We start from the raw sequence: 13998 nt of genomic DNA on the forward strand, positions 1-13998 counted from the left end.
AATACACCTGACAAACAAATCCCTGGTTAAATGTGAAACAGATAACTGTTTGTTTAATATTATACCTATATGTACCTATGTATGCTCTATACTACATTTGTATAGCTACATGTGAGATTAGAGTATCGCAGCCTCTTTAACAGGGTATATGTTCGTACCAGTAATTATAAATTAATTACTTTGTATATTAACACAAGTAGTCTATTACAAATTATTATTTGGCGAAATAAATAAAATCAAATGAGATGTTAAAGCTATACCTTCCAGAAGAGCATTACACTTTGATAAAGACAGAAGATAAACATGCCACTAATACAGTATCATGCAGAAATGCTGAGTAAGCGTAAATCTGACCGACTCACCTATGACTGTTAACTCTGCAAATATAACGGTCACTAACGAGGTCATCCTGGCAATCGGGCCATTTAGCTGGCTCAGGTTCTGACGCAGTCGGAAAATCTCCTACGAATATAAAATCCATTCTTACATCTAAAAAATTGTATGTATGTACTTATTTGATTGGTGTTTTACGCTGTACTCAAGACTATTTCACTTATACGCCGCCGGCCTATGTTATGGTGGGAGGAAAGTGGCCTCTGGGAAATGTTTAGGTACGTTCCAAATCATGTAAACCTACATGGAAATGTGAACCAGTAAGGTCTGCCTTTATCCCATATTTCACAGCCGTTCTTTCTAACAATTTTAATAATCAAATTAACTGTAGTTATTTATTTAGTTGGTGTTGAAAATTGCAATGATGCTGAACGAACAATGAAAACATTCCATTAATTTTTCATGGAATAAGACGTAAAGAACATTTTAATCATGAAATGTTTACATTATTCATCATTCTAGACATGTTTATAGAAGAAAATTCTAAGCTTAAATAGTTTATTTTATCTTTTATCAGATTTACCTTCATGGCATTACGCAGATCTACTGACTTCTCCTAGGGCCGTGTGGTTATGCCCTTGATGTGGAAGGCAAACAGACTTACCTTCATGGCATTATGAAGGTTTACCCACTTCTCCTAGAGACGTGGGGTCATGCCCTTGACGTAAAAGACAAACAGACTTACCTTCATGGCATTACGCAGGTCTATTGACTTCTCCTGGAGCCTCGTGGTCATGCCCTTGACATAGAAGATGATCATTTCACACTGCGTCACATAGTTTATCACCACGGCCAAGTTCACAGAGTTCAGTACAAGTATTCCAAGCATCTCAATTCCGAAAAACACCCAGCGGTACTTCTCACTGAAACCCAACAAACTGTAAGCCTTTATTATACTGGCTGGACTCATAATGTGGCCTCATAATGTGACCTCACTTATAATGTGGCCTCATGATGTGACCTCACTCATGATGTGGCCTCATAATGTGGACTCATAATGTGGACTCATAATGTGGGCCTCATATTAATAAACTCCAAGCATACATACATTAGTAATGTGGCCTGAAAATATTTATTTATTTATTTATCCGACTGATGTTTTACGCCGTACTCAAGAATATTTGACTCATATGACTGCAACCAGCAATACGGTGGAAGGAAAACGAGCAGAGCCCAGGAGAAACCCACGACCATTCAAAGGTTGCTGACAGACCTTCCCACGTACGGCCGGGGAGGAAGCCAGCATGAGCTAGACTTGAACTCACAGTGACCGCATTGGTGACAGGCTCCTTGCTATCTATGATGACATATGCTAATAATACCGGTAATGGACTTCTGATGATGACTTACCCTATCTTCTTGAAGAAAGTGAGCTGAGGAAAGTTGAATGCCCAGATGTAGAGACCCTGAAGCCCCAGGGTGAGGACGATCCAGAACAAGCCGCAGATGAGGAAAAACCTGGGTAGGGCACATACCACAAAACATAATGATGATTGACACATGAAGCCCATCCTCCTTACACAATTGTATGTGTGTTTATTTCCTACTGTATTATATTTTGAGAAGAGCCAAAATGAAGAGAGTATTCTCAACACTGACTTTATACAGACCCTGTTCTTTTTTTATTTTACAAAAATTCTAAAAAAAACCCACACAAAAATGCAAAAATGAAATATATAACTGCAACATAAAAATATATCAATAACGAGAAAATTCAGTACTTGTGTGCATTGTTTGGTTACAAATACAGCTAATTTAGAATGTTCAATGTATATGAATCGTAAATACAATGTAGTAACACAAATACAATGTAGTAACACAAATACAAAGACACAGAAAGTAAATTTTAAATAACTATGAATTTTATTATCTTCACATCTGTAATCAAACAGAGCTACATATCTGAGCAGAGTTACATGTACATACCTGAGCCAAGCTATATACATGTACCTGAGCAGAGCTATATACATGTACCTGAGCAGAGCTACACAAATGTACCTGAGCAGAGCTACACACATGTACCTGAGCAGAGTTACATACATGTACCTGAGCACAGTTACACACATGTACCTGAGCAGAGTTACATACATGTACCTGAGCAGAGCTACACACATGTACCTGAGCAGAGTTACATACATGTACCTGAGCAGAACTACACATATGTACCTGAGCAGAGCTACACACATGTACCTGAGCAGAGTTACATACATGTACCTGAGCAGAGCTACACACATGTACCTGAGCAGAGTTACATGCATGTACCTGAGCATAGCTAGACACCTAGCAGAGTTATGTACCTGAGCTTTCTGATCACCTTTTTCTGGGAGGCCACTCGTCCTTGTAAAGGTGTGGCTTGTAAAAATACCTGAGAACAAAAAGGAAAATAACAACTACCGTCAATCAGAGGTAGATGCTTTTTAAATTGCACTCCACATCCACACAGGATGTGAATAATAAGCCGTCAGTGAGTTGAGAATTATTGTGATGTTTACAGATGAATGAAATGAGCAGAGCAGAGTAGTCTCCCTTTAATGCATATACATAACCTACAGGTTAACTTGATTGTTTGTTATGATTCCACATAAGAGCTGGTAAATGGCTCAGTGGTAAGCTACATAACTACGAACAGCTGGGTGTGGGGTCAATCCCAATTTTCGAGAGGCAAGTTCTAGACTGTCCCAAAGTCAATATTTTTGGGCCCTTGGTGACAAAATCAGTTCAAAGCACTGATTTGGCTCAATCTTACATTCACTGAAGACAATTTGTCTAATACACAAAAATCACCCCGTTTGCAAAATTTGCTAGTGGTTAGCATGCCAATGACCCAGGAGACCCTCACCAATGTGGTTGCTGTGGGTTCGTCCAGTTCATACTGGCCTCCTCTCCAGTCATACACGGAAGGTCTGCAGCAAACTGTTTCCCCTGAGCTCTGCACATTTTCCTCCTACCATAATGCTGGCCATCATCATATAAGTGAAATATTCTCTAGTACGGCGTAGAACTCCAATCAATAAAATAAATAAAGAAACATTTTATGTACAGCAATTAGCAATATGAGTGAATGAGTGAGTGCTTAGGGTTTAACGTCGTACTTCACAATTTTTCAGTCATATGATGATGAAAGAGTTCTTAGAGTGCATGTAATGTGCCTCCTTGTGCCTCCTTGCAGGACGGATTTTCACCGCTCTTTTATCTAGTACTGCTCCACTGAGATGACCAACAGATGCTGAACACCACACGAGGAAGTTAAAACGTCCTCTTTTAAAGTCTTTGGTGTGACCCGACCCAGGATTGACCCTGGATCTACTGTTCCCGAAGCAGACACTCTACCAACTGAGCTATCGGTGGCTGTCAAAAGTACCAACATGAACTTTCACTGAAACAAAAGACAGTTTACCTTTTCCATAATGGCGTAAAGCTGTTCATTCTCCTGTATCCTGAAGTAATAGAAGCCGAGGATAAACGCCAGAAGGTGAAGAGCATTGGGTATGCCGTACGTGGTGATGATGTGTTCGCACGCTGCCTCACCATCTGTTGATGGTGTGACATTCTGAGGCACGGTGAATGCTGGGAAGAACGTAAACGGTGCGATCGGAGTTGTCACATTGGATGACGAGTTTGGCGCCAGAGTGGTGGAGGGAGTTGTTACAATTTCCGCAGGAATTACCTGTAAAAGAATTCTTTGTAACATTAGTGGGGTTAAAGGTAAGAACTCTTTCATTCATTTATTTATTTGATTGGTGTTTTACAGCGTACACAAGAATATTTTACTTATACAATGGTGGCCAGCAGAGCCTGGGGAAACCTCAAGTGGCAGGAGGACCTTCCCACAAAAAGCCTGAGAGAAACCAGCATGAGCTGGACTTGAACTCCCAATGACCGCATTGATGACAGGCTCCTGGGTTCTTGCACTGGGCTGGCATACTGACCTGAACATTTTAATGCATGATTGGTTGGAAATAAAATGTTATCTATACATTATAAGATATTAATATAGGACTGGTTTCAATGTGTGATTTAAAAAAAAATGTAACACTTATCTACTTATCTCACAGTTGTTTAATGTCAAATTTTTCACTTACAAGATGGTGGTCAATATGGGTGGAGGAAACTGGAAACCCTGAGAAAAACCACTGACCTTTGGCAAGTTAATGTCAAACTTTCCCGTAAGTAGGAAATTTAATAATTTAATTTTATAGGGCACAAAATGGCAACATAAGCATTGACCATTTATCCTAGCCTAGGTTCCATACGCAGTGACAGTGGGGGAATATACAATGACATTTGAAAGTTCTGTTGCCTAGATACAAGGTTTAATTTAGAAGTTCAACCTGTGGATGGCCGTGTGTTCCCCCCAGGCCTTGCCCGGTTTCCTCCTACTATAATGGTGACTGCCGTTATATGAGCGAAGTATCCTTAGGTACGGCATAAAACATCAATCAAATAAAATAAATAATTTAGTTATAATGCTTTGGTGCAAGGTAAAAGACTTGGGTTTCCTAGACATGTTAAGTGTACATCAGCACTAGAACAATACACACTGGGTACACACAACACCTGTCAGCCACTTACCTGGGTGTCCCTCTTGACGTCCAGAGTCCACTGACAGGCCACTACCTCATACATGTAAGTCTACATCATCACTAGTACAATACACACTGGGTACACACAACGCCTGTCAGCCACTTACCTGGGTGTCCCTCTTGACATCCAGTTTCCAATGACAGGCCACTATCTCATACATGTAAGTCTACATCAGCACTAGTACAATACACACTGGGTACACACAACACCTGTCAGCCACTTACCTGGGTGTCCCTCTTGATGTCCAGTTACCACTGAGAGGCCACTATCTCAAAGATGTAAGTCTACAGCAGCACTAGTACAATACACACTGGGTACACACAACACCTATCAGCCACTTACCTGGGTGTCCCTCTTGACATCCAGTTTCCACTGACAGGTCACTATCTCACATTTGTAAGTGTACATCAGCACTAGTACGATACACACTGGGTACACACAATGCCAGTCAGCCGCTTACCTGGGTGTCCCTCTTGATGTCCAGTTTCCACTGACAGGCCACTATCTCATAGATGTAAGTCTACATCAGCACTAGAACAATACACACTGTGTACACAAAACACCTGTCAGCCACTTACCTGGGTGTCCCTCTTGACATCCAGTTTCCACTGACAGGCCACTATCTCATAGATGTAAGTGTACATCAGCACTACAACAATACACACTGGGTACACAGTATTCAACACCTGTCTGCCGCAGCTACCTGCATTAATCGACTCCTTCCCAAAACCTCGCCATCCAATCTGAAATCAGCACAGAAGAAGAAATACTGAACTATTTGGAGAGAAATATTCATCATTTAATCTGAACTACTGTAATTCCTCAACCTTTTCGCATCAGAAAGGGCAACTTTCAATTTGATTTATGCAAACTTTAAATTTAATTTTAGAGGCAAAACTGCACTGGTAGGGTTGACAGGGATATATAACTGTGTCAGTCTATACAGCATAATGCCCACAGAATATGCTTGAATAAACGTCTGGAAAACAATTGATAAGGTTGAAGAAATATCTATAAATATTTTTTCTCGTTGATATCGCTTTGAAGTATGCGATATTCAGGTTCATCATATGTGCATGGGATTCTTATTACACCTACTAGCTAATATATGTATATAATATTTTTATTTTTTTAAATATTAACACCATACATAATACACATTATGAAAAAACTCATTTGGATTCCATGTCTAGATAATTATAATAAATAAACATGTGATATACAGGGTGGAGCAAAAGTCTGGACCTATAGGCAATTGTGGTTTATGTTAACAAACCAAGAACATTACAAGCACTAAAAGATAACATCACACAAGAAATTGAAACCATAAGGGGAAATAACAATATGCTTCGAAATGTGCAAAGATCATGTGTCTCCCGAGTAAGAAAGTGTTTGGAGGAAGGTGGATGTCAGTTCGAACACTTATTGTAAACTGTAAATTGTTATATAATAAATTGTCTATGGGTCCAGATTTTTGCTCCACCCTGTATATTGTATACTATATATCCTTTACACTCAATTTTTCTGGCTGTAGCAGTGAAGCAAGTTTTATGCATCCTGTACCTGTAACTCTGAGATATGTCTACTGTAATTCTTCAACCTTTTCACATATTTGTAAGGTGTTTATTCAGGCATATGCTCAAGGCGTTATTCTGTGTTGACTAATAAAATCATACTTTTTGAGAAGCTCTGAGATTGGTCAAACCAATCAATGCTGTCCCCATCATTGTATGCGTGTATCAGTATGCGTACATGGGAAGGTCTTCCAGCAACCTGCGGATGATTCGTGAGTTTCCCCCAGGCTCTGTCCGGTTTCCTCCCACCATAATGTTGGCCATGGTCGTATAAGTGAATTATTCTTGAGTACGGGGTAAAACACCAATGAAATAAACCAGTAAAAATGTATCAGTATGTACATGTAGGTATATATACTTGGGGTTTAGTACTGTACTTATTGTACTTAATTTTTGTAGCCATGTGACAAGAAGGAGTCATAATGTGTGTGTACATGTGTACTGTGTGCTCTTGTGGCAGGGGGTGTCCATGCCGCCAATGTGCAGATGCCCACCGAAGCATCACTCCAAAGACACCAGTTACTTGACACCCCTTCTCAAACCGCCACCAACAATATGAAGGTATTACTCACAGATTCCCATGTTACTAAGTAGGCCTACAAAAATCTCAAGTCTTTTCATGACAAATCATGTTATAATATGTCTGCCTTTTAAACAAAATATGAAATTACCTGCAGCTACATCATTTGTGGTATGCTATCATCATACGTCTAATGTATTACTGCATAAAAGGACGTGTATATATAGATTAATCGCTCCTGTACCATTGAACCGATAAGCGTGTCACTTACAGATCATGACTGGTGGTTGTACTGAGTGGAAGTTCCATTTTAATACAGCTGTTTAATCTTATTGTCTCTTCTAAAAAACCTTAGTAACCAAATACTTGACATTCCAGCAGTATTGAATGATGCCTGTTTTTAACGATTCTCAGGTGATTAGACCTTATTCCCACAAACATATTTACTGATTGCTAAAAGCATCTTCTCTTGAAGAGCAAAGAAATCTGATCAGGGTACCTCTGGTATCCATGGCAACCATCAATCCTCGAGCCAGAACGGCTCAATGCATCAGGTAGGCCAAAAACGTGACAGCTCCCTCACGTTTCCAGATAGCTAGGGATTTGATAACACCAAAAATTTAATTCTTAGCTGCAATCATAGGAGACTTGAAAAAAACATGTTGTTACCAGCTGTATTGATATCTTGTCCAAAAGGAAAAAAAATATAATGTAGGTGTGGCTGGAAGAAAACAGCCAAGTCCTTTGACATTTAACATTTAAATCTAATGTCAAAATGTCCTTCTTACGTAGTTTATAGATGAAGACAGGTGAACAGAAAGAGTGAAAATGTGCTAACCTTTGACCTTATGTGTTTTGTAACTTTTAACAAGAGTTGGGCTTTAAAGTTTTGAACAATTCTCAGAACTTAATAAACTGACTTAAAAAAAAAACGTGAATATATAAAATGTGTTAAGTGGGGAAAGTTGTTTGTCATTTGACGTTAGAGTTTTGACGTTAACACAAGCATCAAGCAGAACTTTAAATCCTCGTCATTGACTTTACAAAAATTCCGATCAATTTAAACTGAAAGAAAAAAAAAGTACATGAAATGTGTTAAGTGGACAAATTTGTTTGTGTGATTTCAAGTAAATATGTTTTCAGCAGCTTAGATATTGGACAGATTTGACAGTCTTGCACAAAAGGCTTCCCTCCTTGGCCAAATCACATCACAGACAAAGTGTCCTGGAGTGTTTTTAATACACAGCCATTTTGTAAGGTTTCGCTATTAACAAATTCAGGAAATACATTCAGAATTGCTTCACCTGGATCTGATCTTGCGGGAGGAAGTTATAACCAGTTAGGATGCTTGATATACAGCACCATCAATTTTCCACAGCCCTGTCTGCTCATTGATGAAATATTCAACTGTTTCCGTGAGCCGAATGTCAAAATCCACCACATGATTCCAGTGTCGCACTCAAAATTAGGACTTTCGATTATGTAATAGTATTCTTATAAATACTAAGACAAGATTTACAGCAGATCTTATCTGACTTTTTACGCCATACTCAAGAATGTTGGTACTTCACTTACTTATAAAACGGCAGCCCGGTTTCCTACTACTATAATGCTACCTGCAACTGTTGTATAAGTCTTAATATCCAATAAATATTAATAAATAAATAAATAAATAAATAAATATAAATAAAACACCAATCAAATAAATATAAATAAATAAACACAAGAGAGCGTTCATGCTGGTTTAGTCCCGCAAGCTCATTCAGATATGGATAAAACAGTGTCGGGGCTCTCGCAAACTAAGGTAGCTAAAAGACGAGATTTTACGGTACTTGCTAGACTGAATACACATCTCGAACAGCCAGACCTGTCAGCCCAATGGGCGCCATTAGTAGCTGTTGTAAAATCACTCCTTCAGTCGTGTTAGTTTGCCCATCTCAACCTGCGTAAATTCGCAAGATTCCCGAAAATGCTAATTCGATACATTACAATAGCATTGTGAGTCACAGTCATGTGAGGTCATATACATGTCTGTGAGTCACAGTCATGCGAGGTCATATACATGTCTGTGAGTCACAGTCAGGTGAGGTCATATACATGTCTGTGAGTCACAGCCATGTGAGGTCATATACATGTCTGTGAGTCACAGTCATGTGAGGTCATATACATGTCTGTGAGTCAGTCATGCGAGGTTATATACATGTCTGAGTCACAGTCATGTGAGGTCATATACATGTCTGTGAGTCACAGTCATGTGAGGTCATATACATGTCTGTGAGTCACAGTCATGTGAGGTCATATACATGTCTGTGAGTCACAGTCATGTGAGGTTATATACATGTCTGTGAGTCACAGTCATGTGAGGTCATATACATGTCTACCAGTACTAATAGTCATTGGCAGATATTTTAATTTGCAGATGATTACCCAATGAACATAAAACATTCTATTTACACTCATGGTATTATAGCTCATGGTGTTTGATAAGTAAATGACTCATCCCGAAGTATTTATCTCCCAGGAGAAAGGCAAACAATGTAAACGCTTTAATAAAAATTGTCAGTGAGTCACTCCATTCCAATTTATCATCAAAACGTTGATTCTTAAGCAGCTCATCTCCCTTCGATAAAAGTTCAGATATTTTTTTCACCACAAGGCCGCACTGAGTATACACAAATTGGTTAGTAGTTTTATAACCGCAAAAATGGAAAAGAAAAAAAAAAAAGGATGACTAAAAACTTGCAATTATCAGCACATTTTTCACAACCTGAGTAATCTAAGCCACATGCATCTACGTTTGTACATTGTAAGCCCATGTGATATTAAAAGAAAAAAAAAACTTCAGACATTTTTGTCAGTGACGTGATTCGTGAAGATTCCGAGCTCGTGGGTGAGACGCTATCAAAAGATCAATAGATAATAACAGGTATGTATGTATACTTTGGGCTTTACATCATGCTTAACAATTTTATAATAACAGTCACACGTCTTCTTGCGACGGGACGAGTTAACGCTGTCAAAGTACTGAAGTATCATGCCAAAGACGTCAGACATGACTCTCCACCCAGTCAAATAATACTGACACTGGGCCAACCAGTCATGTTTCCTTCTTTTAATCTCCAAATGCTGAGTCCCACGCAAATAACATGCCCCATTTTTAAAGTCTTTGGTATGACCCAACTCTGGTTTGATCCCGGGTCTCCCATCTTTGAGGGTGACGTTCTATCCTTTAGGCCATCGAAGCAGTAAATAATAGGTTAAATAAGTCACAGCTGCAACACCACATATTCCATTCCATGATTCGTTTTCAACTTCTCAAATTTTCATTCCAATCAGCATTTCTTTCTTAAAAGTGAAGGCAAAGCTTTTTCCTTACCAAATTATTATCTTATCTACTAGCCTCCTCTGTTATTGTATAATATAAGGCTGTAAAAGCTTCAAACTGTTCTGAAAATAATTCACTAATTTTTCTTTTCCATAAATCTTTGCATCTGTGTTATATATATATATATATAACTTGTACACTGCTCATTTCAGAATGTCATGATATCATAATGGTCTCCTTCAGTCACTTTTCTTCAAATGTTCTTGTGTGAATAGCCTCAAGGCATAGCACTTTATATTCCAACCACAACAAAATCAAGGGGAGACAAGCAGGTTGTCTAGATTTGTGAGGTTTACCTTCAGGAAAAGTTTCAAATAATCCATAATGGATAAGATAATCAAACAATCTCATTCCATCGCCACAAAGTGTCTTCTTAAACACTTTTTAAAAATTTGAGTATCAAATCGGAATCTTTGGAGTTTTCCTTAGTTATATCTCCCCACAACCTTTACAGTGATTTGTTATCAACCTTCCTGTCACACAAATGTAAGGCAAGACAATCATGCAGATCTTTAATCTAAACTGTTGTTTTAGTACTGCCACATGCTCAGTAATTAAGAGCATACATAACTGTCTTTAGACTAGAATTCAATGACTGTAATGAAGAAGTTGAGGCATCCCAGGTGAACACGACAACTGATTAGCTCCTGTATACCTAAACATTTCACTGTATACCATTCACATCAATTGAAATGGAGTGGTTAGATCCCGGCAAAAAATGGATGACAAGATGTTCCTTATGGATATACAACTTCTTGGAGTTGGTTTATGAATATCCAAAAGGAACATTTTCTTAGTACTTTTTCCTCACCATTTTCTAAAAGCCACTGAGAGCCGTTCTGAAATGAAGCTTTTACATTTACCTGGTGATGACTTGACTTTTTCATCATTACATGTATGTATATAACTGTACTTACAAAGGTGAGAAGTTTCCAGTATGGCCTTAGAATCTGTCTCTTACAGCGTCTCAGAGCGTTCGTAGTCAGATTGATGCTGTCTTCCCCTCCTATGTCTGCTATCTACAACACCAACGCATCACTCCACGATTACATCTCCAATGTAATTATTGTTGTTGTTGTTTAATGTCCTACTCAATACCTATCCACTTTTACAAAGAAACATAGCTTTTGTGGATGAAGGAAACAGTGTTTATTCATTGGATTGTTGTTGTGTATTGCTATACTCAATACTTGTCCACTTTTACAAAGGCACCTTATGTGACTAATATCGCTCTTCAAGCGTATAATTTTAGAAGGTTCTGTTCAAAGGTTTTGCCTAAAATCCAATATGGCCTCCAAACTATTAAAGTAACTTGGAAGAACAAACTTCAAAACCATAAAATATAACATCATCAAGAATTTTGCTGCCAATTTTCAAACAGCTGATATTTGCAGTTTTCTAGAAAAATATTCAAACTGTCATGCCTGTTCGAAAAGAGTTTTTAATCACCCAAGTGGCAGACTATAATAAACATAAGCAAAAAAGAAATACAACAATTACAAACAGAAAATTTCAAACAAACAAAGCTTCTCTGAAATTCAATCATGCATATACTTACATGTATGTTCAGTATAGTTTCTCACCCATAAATGAAACAATATAATAAACAAGCATTAACAGTTTAAATCTCCATCTTAATTGTATAATCAATAAATTCAAATCCCTTTCCTAAAAATTGAAAAAAAAATTGAGAGAACTTCACAAGAGCAAATGACTGTATACAGACAACCCTTGATGATCATTTACCATATCTAACCATTTATGATACATGTAGCTACCTGCGGTTTAAAACAGAAGTTGCCACATTTACTTTCCTTGTTACATCTGTGACATATGTGACTGTGATGACACTGATAACGCTGATGCTGCAGCCGAACATTCATCATCACTAAACTGCCATCATATGTCCCAATTTGCTCACCATTTACACGTCCATACAAAGGCATTGGCACTCAGGAGATAATTTGGCACCATTCACATCAAATGAAATGGAGTGGTTAGTCACTTGACAATTTAAAGATCCCGGCAAAAAATGGATGACAAGATGTTCCTTATGGATATACAACTTCTTGGAGCTGGTTTATGAATATCCAAAAGGAACATTTTCTTAGTGCTTTTTCCTCACCATATTCTAATGACACGCTGACAAAGAAGTCTAATAAGTAGCAGGTGACCTCTACTTTTCTATTTTATTTTATTCGTTCCCATGATTATTTTTATTATTTTTCAAATTTTAACAAAAGTTCTGAGTGTTAGAAGTGCAGCGAAAATCTATACACATATCCGAGTTACATGTACATATAGTATAGTTGTGTATAGCATATGAGTAACATGACAAAATATGAAGGAGCTGGAATTCAAATGTTCCTTGGACTAAAAAATTATTTCAGTGATCCCCATTTTTTTATTCCACATGTTCTGTCCTCACAACAAATGGTATCAATACACAATTTAAAAAAAAAAAACATCTGAGTTAAAAGTTAAATGGAGTGAACTACCTTAACATGTTATTTTATGTAGTAATGGTGGCAGAATGAATAGATGATGATGCCAATGAATGAGGCCTCTGTGAGGTTGAAGTCTAAAGTGCACATATGGTGGTGGTGACTTGCAGATTTTTGTTTTGACGGTCATTTGACCAATCATGAGGTTAAGGATTGTAAACAACTGATCTCTCTCTTGCAAAAAATTGTTATCATGTTTCTAGGTCAAGGCTGAAGAGGTCAAAGGTCACTCAGCTATATATATATATATATATAAGGGCACCAAGTAATTGTCCCAAAAATCCACAAATCTCTCAAAACAATTCTGGGATTACCTTTAAAACAACATCATACTATTTTTTAGATCTTCCAGAGAAAAAAAAAAGATGTAAATTACTGTCTGTAAGAATGCTGATAGACTATGCTTTTCAAAACAAAACAGTAAAGAGCCAGTATATAGCACCATTCAACCCCTTTAATTTTAACAAGTTTCAAAAACAGATTTTCTTTAATTATTAAACGTTCAAATACGTTTTGATTTTCATGTCTGGTTGGTGGTAGGTAGCTAGCCAGGCACGCTGACACAAATCACAGAGGCATCCGACAACTGGGAGGAAAAAAGGGTTGAGTGTAAAACACTGCTCATAGTTGTTCTTCAAACGGCCTCTAGCTGTGTGTAACTCCGCAGACTGGACTCATTCCGGTGGCCAGTTACGGAAATTTTCCCCTGTATTCTAACACCAACATGGCTGAGAACAGTGGCTGAGGTGGTGCAGAGCCAGTGGTTTGTGTTCCTGAATCACAGGAGAATTGTTTGCCATCACTGAGCACAAGCTATTCGCTCCCATCACCTGTGTGTAATAACAGCAATCTGCCGCTTTTCGTTGCCCATGTTGCCACCTCTTTATATCTCACACACAGGATAAGTGCCTACTGGTCACAGACATATCGGTAAAGGTAAATAATTTACCATTAATTAAACCTAACTGGCTGACCAATTGTATATAAATTCATTTGCCTTTGTCCTCGGAAAATGTAATCTGTCAAATTTTGAAGAAA

At 38.0% G+C, this 13998-nt stretch overlaps 1 protein-coding gene across 2 annotated transcripts in view; it reads right to left on the reverse strand.

Moving 5' to 3' along the window:
• Window positions 1-13998, reverse strand: part of LOC135479555 (uncharacterized) — a 30246-nt gene that overhangs the window by 2004 nt on the left and 14244 nt on the right. Inside the window, exons 3-9 of one of the 2 annotated variants that reach the window (XM_064759447.1) lie at window positions 11374-11475; window positions 5556-5720; window positions 3791-4060; window positions 2691-2758; window positions 1744-1851; window positions 1079-1256; window positions 363-462 (exon numbers count right to left, since the gene is read on the reverse strand). In XM_064759447.1, coding sequence (XP_064615517.1) covers window positions 363-462; window positions 1079-1256; window positions 1744-1851; window positions 2691-2758; window positions 3791-4060; window positions 5556-5720; window positions 11374-11475 — 991 coding nt within the window. Of the gene's footprint in view, window positions 1-362; window positions 463-1078; window positions 1272-1743; window positions 1852-2690; window positions 2759-3790; window positions 4061-5555; window positions 5721-11373; window positions 11476-13998 lie in introns of both variants that reach the window. The other variant, XM_064759446.1, reaches the window with a different exon arrangement.

The sequence above is a fragment of the Liolophura sinensis genome, chromosome 12 (genome assembly GCF_032854445.1).
Source record: "Liolophura sinensis isolate JHLJ2023 chromosome 12, CUHK_Ljap_v2, whole genome shotgun sequence".
Lineage (NCBI taxonomy): Eukaryota > Metazoa > Mollusca > Polyplacophora > Chitonida > Chitonidae > Liolophura > Liolophura sinensis.